The following is a 17474-nucleotide window of genomic DNA, read 5'->3' as shown; positions in this document are numbered from 1 at the left end:
TCCAGACCTGCTTTTCAAATTGCCTACAGAACATTATTACCAGAATGTTCCATCAGCATCATGCACAGTCCTCTGTACCCAGAGGATGTTTAGTAAATGATTGCGGAATTGAACTGAAATTAAATCTTGCCATTATTTAGTAACTTGCTAAATTTAGGTAAATCAGGCAGTTTTTTCCATGGGCATATTAAAACAAATATCTGGACAGATGCAAAATGCTCAGCAATTGAGTTGAGAAAGAACTTGTTTCTCTTTTTAATAAATGTATGAATCAATTCAGTTAAAAAATACTAAGCATCAAAACATTTTTAAAAACTAAGCATCTACTATTTAATTGCTGAAATATACATGTGATTTACATACATCCCCTCATTTGAGTCTCACAAAAAATAAACTAATGAAGTAGAAGCTCCAGGCCCAATTATACCCATTTTACATATTAGGAAACTGAGACTCTTATTGATTAAGTGACTAGGCAGTCAGAGTGACACAGTGGAAACATAGACTCTGGTTAGCCCATAAAACTACCCCAGTGCCTGAATGACACTCCATTCCCCCTTCAGAGACATCAACTGAGCAGTTTACCTCTTATCTTTATAGCACAACAGTGTCTTTTATTTTAAAAATTAATGTTTTATTGATGCTTTTCATACCATGGTCACTTTCGAATAGCCACTCCTAATAGAATCCTCCATTATGGCAAAAACATTTAAAGAAAAGCATATTGCTAGTTTTGAGACCCTGGGCAAGTTCCTTAACCCCCAATGCCTAGCCCTTATCACTCTTCTGCTTTTGAACCAATACAGACTACTGATTCTAAATCAGAAGATAAAGATTTTTAAAAAAAGTGAAAGAAAAGCATATCAATCTTATCTGGTAGGATAGGCAATTTTTTTTTTTAGTTTCTTCACCTCTCTCTGCCTCAAGAAGGATATGTTTCCAGCCCTGTGTCTATTCTCTCTTCATTCCCCCAGATGGTTATTTTGGTCCATAGTTCTATAAAGCAAGCACACTGATTATCTCTGAGCATAGGATATTCATGCCACAGCCTACTATTCTTATGTTGATTCCATGAAAATTTATACACTACCTGTACTAGGTCTTCCAGAGTGACAGGTAAAGAAGTCAATGCAATTTCAAAAATATAGCCATAGAATTGTGACATCTAGGCTCTCTGGGTGCAGTGGCTAATATAGAGTCTTAGCAAAATAGTCAAGGTCTTCTTATCAGACTCAGTCCTTTCTGGAACTTTCACCTCTCACCACCCTGGGACAGTGGCAATCATTGCCACAAGAGCAAACATCAGAGAAGGAACACACAGATACATACTTTCCCCTAGCTACTTCCTTACTAGTCAGTATATCAGAGAAATGACCCAAAGATATCCTAAGCCCAGGAAATCTTCTCCCCAGGAAACCCAGAATATGGATATTCTATAGCTTAGGTATTCAATTAGGTCTTCCATTCTTTGGTCAATCAATACCATCTATCTAAAGGCACCAGTCAGGTTACTAAGTTAAAGCTAACAGGGCAAATAATAATCTCTACTTCTTTTTAAGTATCCTCTGTGAAACTATCTTAACATACCACATACATGAATAACAAAATTCAATCCAGGATATCTACGGTTTTTACTTTGTTTCTTCAGTACAGAATCAAATGGCTATTCTCAAGGTGGACACAATCACTGACCATGGTGCTGAGGGAGCCAAGTGACTCAATGGATAAAGTACTGGGCCTGGAGGCAGGAACATTTGAGTTCAAATCCAGTTTCAGACACTTTCTAGGCTATGTGACTCTGGGCAAATGATTTAATCTCTGATTGTCTGACAAAGGGATTCCCTAGATCCATTGGAGAAGGAAATGGCAAACCACTCCAATATCCTTGTCTAGAAAACCCCCATGGATAGCTATGATCCACGGGGCAATGAAGAGTCAGATATGACTGAACAGTTGAACAAGAGAAATGATTCAAAGGGCAAAGAAAAGGCATGAGGAGAGAAATGGGATCTTTCATAAGCCCAACAATGATTTGTGCTCAAGCAATGGTGTCAAGCACATCACTGAGTACATCTATAGCTAGAAAGGAAAGGGTCTGCATGTAATAGTAATGTAATATAACAAATGTATAAGTCAAATATTAAAGTGATTTTTGCTTAGTCTAGACCTATGATTTATTTCATCGAGGTAGTGGACTGTATGTGTGAAAACTCCCTCTAAAAATATAGATGTGCAATCTGTCTATAATTTATAGTATTTCATAAGTACTCAGGGACACTGAGAAATAAAGAATATGCCTATGATTACAAAGTCAATGTGTGACAGAAGTGGGACCTGAGTCTCAGTTGTCCTGATTCCAAAGCCCTCTCTTTGCTGTGCCAAGGGGATTGTATTATGCTGATATCAATAAAATAGTAAAAGAACAAGAAAAATGTCTCCAAAGTTTGAGATAAATATTTTAGATTTACCATATAGAGTAGTATCCCACAAGATAAGAAAACATTTAGGTTTTGATCAACGTTGGCAGAAACTAATTGCATGGGTACTTTAAGGTTTGAAAAGTGCTTTATACATATTAACCTCATTTGAGACTCAAAACTACTCCATGAGGTATATAATACCATCATCTCCATTTTACAGATGAGGAAACTAAGGCTGGGAGAGGTTAAGTGACTCGTCCAGAGTCATACAGCTACCAAGTACTTGAAGAAGTATTCAAACTCAAGTCTTCCTGACTCAAAGTCCAGTACTTCATGCAGTAAACTATAACTGCTATGGTCATGAATCTACCAGAATATCAAGAAATAATCTTAATTTTAAAAATCCAATTTTATAAAATAGCAAAAAGTATCATATATGTCATCTTTAGGGAAGTAGAGTCCAAGAACATATATTTTAAAGGACTTTAGAACATAGAATGTTCTCAAAATAGCCTTAGATTTTTATCTATCCCAAACCTTCACTTTACAGATGAGGAAATTGAGGTCTAGGAGGAGAAATGACTTGCCTAAAATTATATATCTAGTTAGAAGCAGTGTATCTCTTAACTCCCATGTCATAACCCTTTCTTCAGCTCTTCTTGTTTTTATTTTTTGTTTTAGTTTGTTTTAAATTTAATTAAGACTGCAGTTCGGGGAGAATTCTAATGAAGCTTTCAAAGAACTCGTTAGAAAAAATTATCAGTGAAAGCAAATAGGAAGACACTAACAGAGTTATTAAGTTATAATCTAGATATTTTGCCTTATTAATGCCATAAAACCTTTATTAAGTATTTAAAAAATCAGACAGGTCCAATTTCTCTGATCTCCATCCCAAGGTGAAACTCAAGGCATAGTGCCAAAGCAGCCAGGACCAGATGGGGTAGGACTAGCTGTAACAATGCTCTGAGTTTGTGAAGGGTCAGGGCCAATGAAGTCAGGTCACATCAAGAGGCAAAGGTTGATTACCAGCTTATTTGTGAAAGAGGGACACAGCCAAGAAGTCCATCTATAGGGAGCTGAGTGATCCAGGAGAGGAGGAAGAAGCAATAATCTGAGACCAAGCAAAGGTCACAAAAGCCAGACACCAGTTAGTTCAAGGAAGCAGGTCCAAGCTTCAGTAAAAGGTTTCTCACACTCTTTTCCCCTCTGGAAGTGAAAGTGCCCACTGTGAGTTTTTCAAATGGAGGGTTCACCAAACCTGGCCATGTATTTCCTATTAAGCCACAGCCATGGAAGATAGTACTATGCACATCCACTGCATATCAAGCAATTGGCAACTGGGGTAGATGCAGAAACTGCATATTATTTAGTGGTACAGATCTGAGGCAACAGTGAAGGCAGTAATTTTAAGTGGAGTGTCTGGTGAGAGGTATTGGTATGAATGTGGGAGTGAGATTCATAAAGGCTGGGAAATAAAGTTTAGTGGCATTCATGCTATTGGTCTGGGCTTCCTCTTCCTTTTGTGTATTTGGTGTGTATATGTGAGTGCCCCTAGGTCTCTATGTTGACCTATGACATGTCCCATGCTTTTACTATGCCCTCATAGCATGACCCAGGAGATCCAAGTGATGATGAAATTATCTAGAGCTGCCTGTCTAAATGGTACTACTTAATGGAACCCACCTTCTCATGGCTTCCATACCTGGAGCAAAGTTGGTGCTCAGAGATATCAAACTACCTATGAATCATGACATATTAGTGGTTGAACAAACAATGTTTTGTAAATCAGAGATAATTAGACTAAGAAGGGATTTTTTTGGTCATTTTACAGATAGAGAAACTATCTGTAAACTATGAGACCCTTTTAGAAAAGTTGTATGATATATGCAGGGTCACACAGCAAATATTACTCTATTTACCTATGAATCCAGGGAGCCCAAAAGGTACAATTCTGTGGCTTTACTCTAGAAACTGCATTGTCTTCTTTACCTGTCATTCTAGAATTCATAAGTGACGCATGGAGTCAATATAGGAACAACAAGCTGTGACATGGGCATTCTATGCTTGAAGACAGTTAGTTAGTCTCCCTACATTAAGTCTCTCTCCACTCCCATCTATCCTCTCTCAAATGCCAAAGATTTCTTAAAGCACAGGACTAACCACATCATCTTCCTACTCATTAAATTCCAGGAGCTAACTCCCTCCAGGATCCAATATAAAATCTACTGTTCAGTTTAAAGCCCTTCACCACCTGGCCCCTTCTGACCCTTTCAATCTTTTTCTGCTTTGCTCTCTTTCGCATAATTGAATGATCCGGGGATATTGTCTTAGAATCTATCTGATCCATATTCCAAGTCTTTTCACTGGCCATCCCCATGCCTGCAATATTTCCCCTCCTCATCTGCCTTGTAGTTTCTCTGGCTTCTTTCAAGATTAAGCTCAAATCCTACCTTCAAAAAGAGGTCTTCCTTTTTTATAAATAATAATTTATTCCCCTCAATTATATGTAAAAACAATTTTAAAACATTTTTAAAGTTTTGAGTGCCAAATTCTCGCCTTCCTTCCCACCTTCTGTCTCTTCCACTCTTCCTCCATCCCTGAGACAGTAAGCAATCTGATATTGATTTTACATGTGCAATCATGCAAAAACACTTTTCCATATTAATCATTTTGTGGAAGAGAACTCAAACCAAAAAGAAGAAATGGAAAGCAAGTGAAATATACTATATTTCTCTATTCATATTCTATCAGTTCTTTCTTGGAGGGCAGATGGCATTTTTCATCATGAGTCAAAAAAGAGGTCTTTCTAGGTGTATCCTTCCCCATTTCACCACCTTGCCTCCCACTATCCTGCCATGCCTACTGCCTTTGAGATTATCTCCCAATTACGTTGTATAACTCAGATGTACATAATTGTTAATGTGTTATTTCTCTCATTCAAATGTGAGCACCTTGAAGGCAAGGATCATTTTTTTGTATACCCAGTGCTTAGCACAGGGCTTGGCACATAGCAAAGGTATAATAAATAGTTGTTGTTGTTGATGATGATGATGATGATGATGATGATGATGATGATGATGACGATGACAAACATTCGTCGTCACTTTTCCAAATCCCTGATACCTACTAGTTCTGCTTTATGATTTTCCTTGATCAAAAATACCTCTGGGAAATGAGACAATGGTTCTCAAATGTCTAGATTTCAAGAGTTCTTTTCATTCTTAAAAATTATCAATAATTATTGCCTTAGAAATTAATAGTTTTATTATGAAAAGAGTTTGGACCTTGTAGACCTTCTTAAAAGATCTTGGGAACCTCCAGAAGTCCTGGGACCATCCTTTGAGAACAACTGGTGAATATGGTATACTGAGTGCCTTGATTCTCACTGCTCCTATAACTATTCTTTGATTACACTTTCAGGACATTTGCAAATCACTTTGGTGCCATCGAACAGGCCATAGATGTGAGACAAAATTCATGCCAGCAGCAGAAGGCACTATTTGTGGTTTGAGTAAGGTAAACTGTGTAATCATCAGTTTTATGTTTCTTTTTTGTCTTTGTACCCCTCATGCCTAGTACAGTATCTGGTACATCTTGGCTGCTTAATAAATGCCTGTTGAGGGTCAGTGTATAGAGAGCCAAGCCTAGAGATGGGAAGTCTTGGGCTCAAATTTGGCCTCAGATACTTCCTAGCTGTGGGACCCTGGGTAAATTACTAAACCCCCATTGCCTAGCTCTCACTGCCCTTCTGCCTTGAAACTAATACTTAGTATTGATTGATCGATTGATTGAACAGAGGGTTGGCATAAACAGATAACCATCCTGGTGTGCCTCAGAACTCTGAGCCTGGAGTCACAAAGACCTGAAATTGAATTCAGCCTCAGACACTTACTAGCTGTGCTACTTTAGGCAAGTCATTTAAATTTTGTTTGCCTCAGTTTTCTCCACTGTAGAATGGGAATAATAATATCACCTACCTCCCAGGTTTGGTTGAGAATTAAATGAAGTAATATTTTTAAAGTGGAAAGAGCATTGGCTTTAGAATGGGGGGTGAATGTTCCAGTAGGAGCACCAGTGTTTACTATCTCTCGGACTCTAGCCAAGACACTTAATCTCCATGAACTTCAGTTTCCTCAATGATAGAATAGGTATAATACTTAACTATGTGACTTTGAAGACCCCTGACTTTTCATTAACTATCCTGATACCTGAAATGCTCTTTTCTTACCTGTCTCCTGATTCCTTTATCTTCTTTCACAATTGAATTCAAATATCACTCTTAATAGGATTTTCTTGTCCTCTCCACTGCTCCTGCCCTTCCTTTGAGATAACTTCCTATTGACTCTATCTCATATATTAATAGTAACTTATTAAATGAGTCACTCCTCATTTAACATGAATTGCTTGAGGTCTGGGACAGTGCTCAGCATTGTGACTGGCACACAGTAAATACTTAAGATAATAAATACTTGAGTGATTACTGCTTTATTGGGTTGTTGTGAAGAAAACATCTTGTAACCTTTCGTGGGATGATTATTGTTGTTGACCACCAGTGGTTGGCTATTTCTCACCACAATGAGTCATTAAAGCTTTGACTAGAAGATGGAGGGGTTCCTGCATGAACTCACACTGAAGAAATCTTAGAATCTTAAATTATTGGGATACCCAAAGAGCTGGGATTTGCCTACTGAGCCCTCTTCCTAGGAGAAAGGAATTTAAATATTTGTATCTTGAACTTTACTGTGAAATACTAAATAAAGTAATTAGTAATTGGTTTTTATGCCAAAATCTACTTCAGACTTCAGGATCTCTGATTTCATCATTCTGAATACTGCTTTCACTGAGACTGACCACAGTGTTTCTCCTTCTTACTAGATGATCTTTGTCGTGAGTTTTCCCTAAATATTCATCCACTTGTGGTCAGCTGTCTCAGGATGAGCCTCTCCTCCCTTAGTTAGGATGGTCATTGATCCACAGATATACAATCTTTCACTGAGCCAGTGCTAGAATCCTTTCCATCTTGGTTGAACACCTTTTGTAACATTTATTATTCTGCCATGGCCTTTGGGTATGTAGGACAATCTAGTATAAAACTATGAGAGTATCAGTGGAAGACTTTATCAGAGGCCAAATACAAAGATAAAATATTTCCAAATTATGTATTTTGCTAGGAAATAAGGCCCAGAATCCCCATTGGAGATGGAAGCTATGACTCTGTCACTTGTTAGCTATTTGACTTTGAGCGAGTCATTTACCTCTCTGAATCCATTTTCTCCTTTGTAGGACAAGAAAAATAATAATGCCTTACAGGAATCTCTTCTACAAAATCAGTCCCTAAGAAATGGTCATCAAGCCTCCCTTCGAATAGTTACAGTGGAGAGGTATCAGTGTTGGTGAAATTTCCCTCATCTTAGGAACTTCTATCCATTTTTTCTCTGAATTCTATACAAATTAAGATGATGGAATCTCAGAATTGAAAGGAATTCAGAGATTGTCCAGGCCAACCTCTATGTGAAGTATAAATTCCCTTCATATCATTGCTAATATCATATAAAAAGTTGAAACCCTCCTCTATGAAGCAAAGATTTCCCTTCTCTTACATTTTATTCTTAGAAGAGAATGCAAATCATGATCATCTACTAGATAAAATAGTAGGATAGAGAATACTGTAATTACTAATGCTACTAATACTAAAACAATACCTTAGATAAAATAATTTACCTAGATCCTATTTGGTAAGTTTTTAGGTAGATGAATCAGAAACTCTTTGAATGTTTGAACCCCAAATGTAATCAGTTAATGGTCTGTTATCAACTTGAAAGCGGGTTTCTCCTAGCAGGCCACAGAGTAAATCTTAGGCTGTTTAACATTTTATCTATGATCTGAAAAGAGAAATGGTTATCAGGTTTACAAATAACAGACAATTTGAAGGAATAGCTACTACGCTGGGCAATCAGATATTTTAAATGATCTTGATAGGCTAGGACGTGAGAGAATCAAAGAAAATGAAATGTATTTGGCATCAATATCAAGTCTTATATCTGGGCTGAAAAAAATCAACTTCGTAAGTACAAGGTGAAGGAGGTATGACTGCATGGTGGTTCTATGAAAAAAAGATTTGAGTGTTTGGGTCCTATAAGCTGAACAGTGCTCTGTGGCAGCCCAGAGCGCCAGTATAACTCTAAACTGCACTGAAAGGCATAATGTCTCAGTCTAAGACAACAACAGTCCTTGTGTGCTCTCATGTGTTCAGACCACTTTGGAGTTCTGTGTATTATACTTTGCAAAGGACACAATAAGCTAAAGAATATTCAGAGGAGGATCCGTAGCTAGCATGGTGAAAGGCTTTGAGGTCATGCCATTGAAGATCTATTGAAGCAACTGGGGGTGTTTGGTTTAGACAAGAGAAGACTTAAGTAGGTGGTGATAGTTGTCTTAAGTATTTGAAGAGCTACCACATGAAAGAAGGATTAGACTTATTTTGTTTGGCCCCGATAGACAAAACTAGAATGGACAAATGGAAGTACAAAGAGACAAATTTAGGGTTAAGATAAGGAAGGAAGGAAACAAGTATTTATTAAGTGCCTACTATGTGCCAGGCACAGTGCTAAGCACTTTACAAATATTTTCTCAATTGATCCTTACAATAACCCAGAGATATTGGTACTATTATTATCCTCATTTTACAGTTAGAAAACTGAGGCACAGGTTAAGTGACTCACCCAACTAGTAAATATCTGAGGCTGGTTTTGAATTCAGGTCTTTCTGACTCCCTCTATCCACTGTTCCACCTAGGTACCTCTAAGACAAGAAAATATCCTTAAGAATTAGAAATATTCAAAAGTGGAATGTATTACTTTAGGAGGAAATGAGATTCTAATCTTCAGGAGAGATCTTAAAATAATGACAACATGACCACTTATCAGGTATAATGGAGAGAGCATTTTTGTACTTACTCAAGCTAGTCTAGATGGCTTCTGAAGCCCCTTAATTTATTTTTTCATATTGCAATTCTCCAGAAAGATTTCCTTAATCCAAACTAATCTTCAACTTTAATGTACTCTCCAAATCCAATTCTCCTTTGCTAATTCTGTCTTTTATGATATATCTGAAAGAGCTCCAAATTTAGGGTCACAGGGTATAGATTAGAATCCTCACCTTGGGGTAGTCAGGTGACTCAGTGGATAGAAAGCTAGACCAAGAGGTGAGAGATCCTGGGCTTAGAGCTGGCCTTACACACTTCCCTAGCTGTGTGACCTTGGTCAAGTCACTTAACCCCCATTTCCTAGTCATCACTGCCCTTCTGTCTTAGAACCAATATTGGTTCTAAGGCAGAAGCTGAGAGATTTTTTTTAAGAAAAAAAAAAAAGAATCCTATCCTTGCAATTTATTATAGAGATGATTTTGGAGAAGTTAATCTTCATTCTGTCCCTAATTTTCCTAATCTGTAAAATAAAGGTTTTGGACAAAATGGTGTCCAAAGTCTCTTCTAGATCTAAATCTATACACACCTGTCTGTCTTTTAGATATGTTCGTCTCTGTGATGAATCTTATTAGGAAATGAAAAGTGTTTATCTCTGAAGTTAATTTGCTCATATAGTTTTATGCCCATTTCTGCTGAATTCCACTTCCGATGCCTCATTGTGGTTTGGAGGGGAACCTGAGTTATGTCAGCAGAGCATACACTTTGGCAGGGTAAACCCGGACTGAAATGTTTCAAGTATGGATCCAGTAATGGACTGTCTGTCATTTGTCTGAGCAAGGTCAGTATGGTGAGGTTCATCACCTGAGAGTCACCAGAGTTGAATGGTTTGGACCATCACCACTGAAAAAGAACATTGATTAGGGCGTGGAGAAGCTGGGTCAATTTCAGTACAGAGAGTAGGTTGGCTAGAAAAACCATGGATGCCTGAAGTGAAAACTATCATTGTTATGACCACCATCATTATATTCCTAACAAATGGCTACTTTAGTTGGTGACCCTAATGCAGGTAGGCCACTCTTACTTGCCCTCTTCTCCCCTTCTTCCCTTTTATTGGTCCATATAATCATCCCTTGCTCCAGGGATAAGTGGACTCAAAATCACAGCCAAGCAGATGTGAGTATCTAAACAAGTAGGATAGTCCCATTTTTCTCCACTCCGCCCAGAACTTGGATTATTGTGTTCAGTTCTCAGGGTCAAATTGGGAAAGGACATTGACAAACTATAGTGGATATAGAAGAGAGGAATCATAAAGATAGATGGAGGACACCTATCCTGGCGAAGAGAAGACTTATGGGGGACAAGATTGCTGCAAGGACATTCAAATGAAGGATGAATTAATGCTATTCTGCTTGGCAACAACAAGAATAACAGCAGCAACAAGAAGCATGTATTAAGCATTTACTTTGTGCCAGGCACTGTGCTAAACCCTGAAATATATGAAGAAAGGCAATATGATGGTCCCAACACGCAAGAATCTCCCATTCTCATAGGAGAAACAATCTATAAACAACTATGTGCATATAAGATACAGTAGCTACCCCATAATTAAGACCTGCTGACCCTATATGTAACATGATTTTCTTATACATATGTAGGTATAATGAGGCTTAATTGATAAAACATACAGTAAGACATTACCAATGTTAGATATAGTTATTAAGTACATTGTATATTATTATTATAATGTAGTATTATATAGTTATTCCCCACCCCCCTTTATCCAAGGAAGACATGTTCTAAGACATGCAGTGGATGCTTGAAACCATCACAGGTCTTGCTTTGACTTTAGCACCTATGTTAGCTTTACTACCTACTATAGAATTCTTTCTCCCTACTTCTGCCCCTCAGCTAAGCACTCTGCAGTGTCCTGAAAGCAAAAGAACTGACACATAGAGAAACCACTTGGAGAGACTACAGTGCAGGCAGACAGGCAGGCAGGCATCTGGTACAGTGAGAGGAGACTGTTGTTGCATTCTGCCCACCCAGCTGCCCCACCTGCCCTCCCTCATGAATGTTCCATCTGTCCATACTAGGTCCTAGCTTCCACATGTTCATGAACTATGTGCTGGCTCCCTCCCTCATCAAGTGGCAGCTCCCCTACTGTCTCCCTTTTCTCCCTGGAATCTACACTGGCCACAGGCAACTAAAACTGGTGACTAAAACTGCAGAAAGTGAAATTGTGGGTAAGGAGGGATCTAGTGAATATATAAGACAACTGAGGCAATCTCAGAGGGAAGGACTGCGCTTAAAGAGAGAGTTCATAGACTAGACAGCCTCCAAGATCTCTTCTAATTCTAGATCTGTGAAGTTTCAGAGAGAAAATATCAGTTTGATATAGGGAAAATCTTCCTGAGTATTCCAGAAATGGAATGGACTGTCTACATTGGAAATACATTCCCCAATATTGGAGGTGTTCAACTGAAGATTGGAAATAACATGCTGTCAGGAATGCTGAGGGAGGGGATCTATACTCTGGGATAGATCAGACTAAATGACCTGTGAGGGCCCATCCAGCTCTGAGATCTTGCGGTTCTGTTTCATATTTCATGAAGATTCTGAAATGTCAGCTGCTCTTTGGGAAAGGAAAATTAAAAACCTAAAAACTAATTAACATATGGCAAGAATTGGAAGAGAAGAAGCAGGATCTCGGTGTTGACAACATGTATTGGCAACCAACTCCATGTGAAATAGTGGTGAAGCCAAAGTTATCACAGGGGAAAAACAAGGATTTGAAAGCCTAACCCACTCCCCATAATTCTGTAACTGAACCTGGCCCCCTCCCCCTCTAATCATCAAACCTGGCCCATCCCAAACCCCAGGCTGCTGAATTTGATAGCCAAGGATTTAAGAGAATGGAGTTGTGCTAAGTCATACAGAAATCTCACATAATAAAAATGCCTAAGATCATGCTCCCAAATGATAATGGAACCCTGGGGGAGGGGAAAGAGGAGAAGAAGAGGAGAATTATAACTATAATATTAATAATGCATATTTTTATACTGCCTTAGACTTACAAAGTTTTCTTAATAGCTACTCTGTGAATTAGATAGTGCAAGAAGTATTGTTCCCATTTGCAGTCAAAGGAGACTGAGGCTCAGAGAGTAGAAATGCCATGTCAATGATCACCCATTAAGTTGGTGTCAGAACTGGGATTTGAACACAAGTGCCGTGATTTGGAGAACTGTGGAACTGAAGAGCTTCTGGGAGACAATACAGTAACAATTAAAAAACAGTCCATACCAGGGGTCCAAAGGCCTGGGTCTAAGTCTGAGCTCTCATATTAATCTGGTGTATGACCTTGAGCAATCAATCTGCTTCACCTTTAGTGAAAAAACAAGCAAGAGCCAAAGACATATTTTCAGTAAAGTCATTCATCGTTTAATCCTTTCCCCCAGCAGGAAATTAACAATTGAAAAAGTTTTGCCTCCCAGCCTACAGTGCTTTTACAGTATCTATTCCCTCCCAAGTGGTGGTCTAGCTTGGAAAAATTCATGACCTTTCCTAGCTGAGACTTTAAAAAAAAAAAGAAAGAAAGAAGAGAGTGGTTTTATTTTTCATTCATCAGCACCAGTACGGACACACTGTCAGCTTGGCTACGCTCTGACGGCATTTGCTGCCTTATGGATTCCTATCTGAACATCTTGCCCCGACAGTTTCCCACATGTGTAACCCTGATCCCATTGATGAGAGAAGCCCTCTAGAGATGTCAGACTTTCAGAATACACAGCATTGGAGCCATGAAGGCTTTTTTTTTTTTTAACTAAAATGTAGGGAGAATCTTCCCCTTGGGACTGTGGGCCATTTTTCTGACTCTCTCACCTGGGATAAAAAATAGTTAAGGTATATGTGTGTTGGGGAGAAAGAGATGAGGAAAGAAATAAAGCCTAATTGGGAGGAGGGGTGAGGGTTGGGGTTAGCAGTGGCAGTTTGGAGAGCTTTCCTACCAGCTGATCTCCACTAAGGTACATTCTTGCTTCTTTGGTCTGCCTCCCCTCCTAGGTGAAAAGAGTGAGGCATAAAGATTGGGGACCATGAAATTGAGAAAATGCTCCTCTCTGGATGTTGGCTCTTGGGAAAACAACTCTGGCTGTCCCTCCCTAGTAATAGCTCTGCTTCTTGTTACCATGTGGACATTTGCCTGCTTTTTCTCCATAATTCTTTACCTGCTAGAATTTGATGGGAAACATGTCCCTATTCTTTTGACAGTGGTGTCGGCGAGGTCAGTGTGTCAAGTTTGGTGAGCATGGACCCCGGCCCATACATGGCCATTGGTCGGAGTGGTCAGCGTGGTCAGAGTGTACACGGACCTGCGGGGGAGGAGTCACTCAGCAAGAGAGGCACTGCACTAACCCCAAGTAAGACAGTCAAGGGAAAAGCCTGTAGGTAGAGGTAGGATGGCATTGTGGGAAAACTGTTGACCTTAGAGTCAGATGATCTGGGTTTCATTCCTGTTTCTATCACTCATTGACTTTGGATAAATCACTTTTTCTTTCTGAAATGGTTTCCTTTTTTACAAAATAGAGATAATAGCATAGCATTATTCTACCCACCTTATAGGGTCCTAAGGAAGAAAATGTATTCAAAACTTTATGGTGCCGTAGAGATATGAGTACTTAATATTGTGTTTAAACATCTGTGTTTTATCTGCATAGAGATATGCCCCACATGATGCTGGCCCAACTTGGGCTCTTTTACAACCACATTATTAGTTTATTTCAGTTAAATCCCAATGTAAGTAGTCGTTGTCATTGTATTAGTAGTAGGGTAAACCCCACCAAAATGGTGTTGATTCCCCATCCTTGGATTATTCAGAAGAGGAGAAGAGAATACTTAAGTGGAGGCTGCATGACCATTTGTCAGAGATAGCATCGATGGGGTTTCTACTCAGCTAGAGAATGGACTTGATTCCTTCTGAGGTTCTCTGTCCCTCTAAGATGCTATGAAGCGATGATGGTCTAAACGAGGGTTTAGACTTTATGGGACCAGACAAATAAGGAAAAGAGGATCAGAGAGGTACATCTGGAAGAGTCCTCAGAAACCATCTAGTCCAACCACCCCATATTGTTACAGTTGAGGAAATAGAATCCCAGAGAGAGGTGAAGAAGTAATTTGCCAGAAGTCACATAATAAGCACCAGAGGCCAGCTATGAACCCATTTCTCTGGATTCAGAGCCAGTGCTTTCTACATAATACCATACTTCATCCCCTAGCATGCTTCTGTTTTATTTGATGTCATTCATTTTTTTCCGTTTGAATAAGTTTATTTAGTCAATTCAGAACATTATTCCTTGGTTACAATAATCAAATTATTTCCCTTCCTCCCCTCCACCCACTCTTTCCACACCCAAAGCGCAATTTCATTGGGTATTACATGTGTCCTTGATCAGAACCTATTTCCATGTTGTTGGTATTTGCACTAGGATGTTCATTTAGAGTCTACATCCTCAACCATATCCCTTCAACCCATGTATTCAAGCAGTTGTTTTTCTTCAGTGATTTTACTCCTGCAGTGTTTCCTCTTGGATGTGGATAGTGGTTTTTCTCATAGGTTCCTCTGAGTTGTTCAGGGTCACTGCATTGCCACTAATGGAGAAGTCCATAACATTCGATTGTACCACAGTGTATCAGTCTCTGTGTACAATGTTTTCCTGGTTCTGTTCCTCTCACTCTGCATCAATTCCTGGAGGTTGTTCCAGTGCCCATGGAATTCCTCCACTTTATTATTCCTTTGAGCACAATAGTATTCCATCACCAACATATTCCACAATTTATTCAGCCATTCCCCAGTTGAAGGGCATCCCCTCATTTTCCAATTTTTTGCCACCACAGAGTGCAGCTATGAATATTCTTGTACAAGTCTTTTTCCTTATTATCTCTTTGCGGTACAAACCCAGCAGTGGTATGGCTGGATCAAAGGGCAGACAGTCTTTTATCACCCTTTGGGCATAGTTCCAAATTGCCCTCAAGAATGGTTGGATCAATTCACAACTCCACCAGCAATGAATTAATGTCCCAATTTTGGCACATCCCCTCCAGCATTCATTACTTTCCTTTGCTGTCATGTTAACCAATCTGCTAGGTGTGAGGTGATACCTCAGAGTTGTTTTGATTTGCATCTCTCTGATTATGAGAGATTTAGAAAACTTTTTCAAGTGCTTATTAATAGTTTTGATTTCTTTACCTGAAAATTGCCTATTCATGTCCCTTGCCCACTTATCAATTGGAGAACAGCTTGATTTTTTGTACAACTGGTTTAGCTCTTTATAAATTTGAGTAATTAGACTTTTGTCCGAGGTTTTTGTAATGAAGTTTCCCAATTTGTTGCTTCCCTTCCAATTTTGGATGCATTGGTTTTGTTTGTACAAAAACTTTTTAATTTGATGTAATCAAAATTATTGATTTTATATTTTGTGGTTTTTTTCTAGCTCTTGCTTGGTTTTAAAGTCTTTTCTTTCCCAAAGATCTGACAAGTATACTATTTTGTGTTCATGTAATTTGCTTATACTTTCCTTCTTTATATTCAGGTCATTCATCCATTCTGAGTTTATCTTGGTGTAGGGTGTATTTGATGTCATTCATGAAGTCTGTGAGTACCATGAGGTGATTTAGGGCTTGTACAGCAATATGAATAGTTCTCAGGAACTTTTCTTTCTGTGGAGCAGAAAGATATGCAGGTACGTTTAGAATATCCTAGGAGTTAGTTCTTGAGGATTCTTGTTGTACAGGGAGCTCTGCACTCTTTAAAGGTGGCAGTAGTAGGGCTTAAACTCTGGCAAGTCTTATGAAGTGTTTCAAATTTCAAACAGACACAAAATAATGGATTGCTTTTTTCTGTCATCCAAAAATCAATCTAAGTTAATGTGGAAAGTCTCATTACCAAAGGACTAGTAACTTAGAGAAGACATTTTTTGTTCATAGAATTTGCTGGTCAACTACAGTTTCCCATACCAAAGGGATTAAGATCTAAATTGGTGTAGGTGGCATAAACACTGATGAAATCATGGATTTATAGGTAACATATTATAGTGGTTATCTCACTGGACCTCAAACATGAGTTGGAATCTTGCCTCAGAAATGTATTAGCTATGAACATGGACAAGTGACTTACCCTATCTCAGCCTCAGTTTCCTCAAAACTAAAATGGGGATAATAATACCTGTAGCTTTCACCTCCCATTGTTATTTTGAGGAGCAAATGAAATGATGTTTCAGAAGCACTTTGTAAACTTTAAACCTACCCTCTCTGGGCCACCTCTTCAACTTCCTACTGACAGATTTGCAGGTTAGATTCCCAAGAAAGTCAAAATTCCCAGGTGCAGAGCTTCTCTAAATCCACTGCTAAAACTAAAGCTCAAGAGCCCACCTTTAATAGTCAACCAGTAGATATGATTAGCTCAAAGTAAAAGCATTTACTAAGATAACAGTAAAAATAGTAACTATATGACATTCTCCCCCAACCCCTAGATCTACTTTACCACAAATACACATGGTGTAAGTGGGAAGAATGGCACAGTCATAGGGAAATACATATGGCCAAGGAAAGTCATGCTTCTGGCACTGCAGGGCTTTGGTGTCCTTTCTTTTCTTATAAGGTTCTCATAGTTTTCTTCCCTGGGTATAGTATTTTTTGCCAGGAGCACCTATAAATGGCCTTTCTTGCCTTCAACTCTCTCAATTGCTAGGGATTATTTTCTCTTGAATGCATTGTTGGCCTTCTCCTTTGCTTCCACAGGCCAATCCCCTTGAAGCTACTTCCTGTCTCAACTCTCTTCCCTCTCTCTTACTCTCCTTGCTGGATATGATGTTTCCTGGGTGGGTAGCTCTATTGCAAGAAATGGATGCTGAGGGTTGGGGAGGAGGGAGGAATGTCTTCTCCTCCTGCTACTCTCTCCTCTGGGCATGAGCATCATATTTCCCAAAACTGTTTCCATTCATGATTATCTCTCAGGACTGGTAAGCTTGCTTTTTAAGAGCCACCAGAGACATGAATAATCTTTGGCCGCCCAATGGCAAACCATGCCTCTAATATCATCAGGGCAAACTTCTTAATAAGGCATAATCTTTTCACTT

General features: G+C 38.9%; 1 protein-coding gene across 2 annotated transcripts in view; it reads left to right on the top strand.

The window, feature by feature from the left end:
• Positions 1-17474, top strand: part of ADAMTS18 (ADAM metallopeptidase with thrombospondin type 1 motif 18) — a 205783-nt gene that overhangs the window by 114198 nt on the left and 74111 nt on the right. For both annotated transcript variants that reach the window (XM_007477046.3, XM_056796391.1), the window contains exons 10-11: positions 5841-5936; positions 13612-13760. In XM_007477046.3, coding sequence (XP_007477108.3) covers positions 5841-5936; positions 13612-13760 — 245 coding nt within the window. The remainder of the gene's footprint in view (positions 1-5840; positions 5937-13611; positions 13761-17474) is intronic.

This window comes from Monodelphis domestica, chromosome 1, assembly GCF_027887165.1.
Source record: "Monodelphis domestica isolate mMonDom1 chromosome 1, mMonDom1.pri, whole genome shotgun sequence".
In the NCBI taxonomy this organism is placed as follows: Eukaryota; Metazoa; Chordata; class Mammalia; order Didelphimorphia; family Didelphidae; genus Monodelphis; species Monodelphis domestica.
This window is presented reverse-complemented; position numbering and strand designations above follow the sequence as displayed.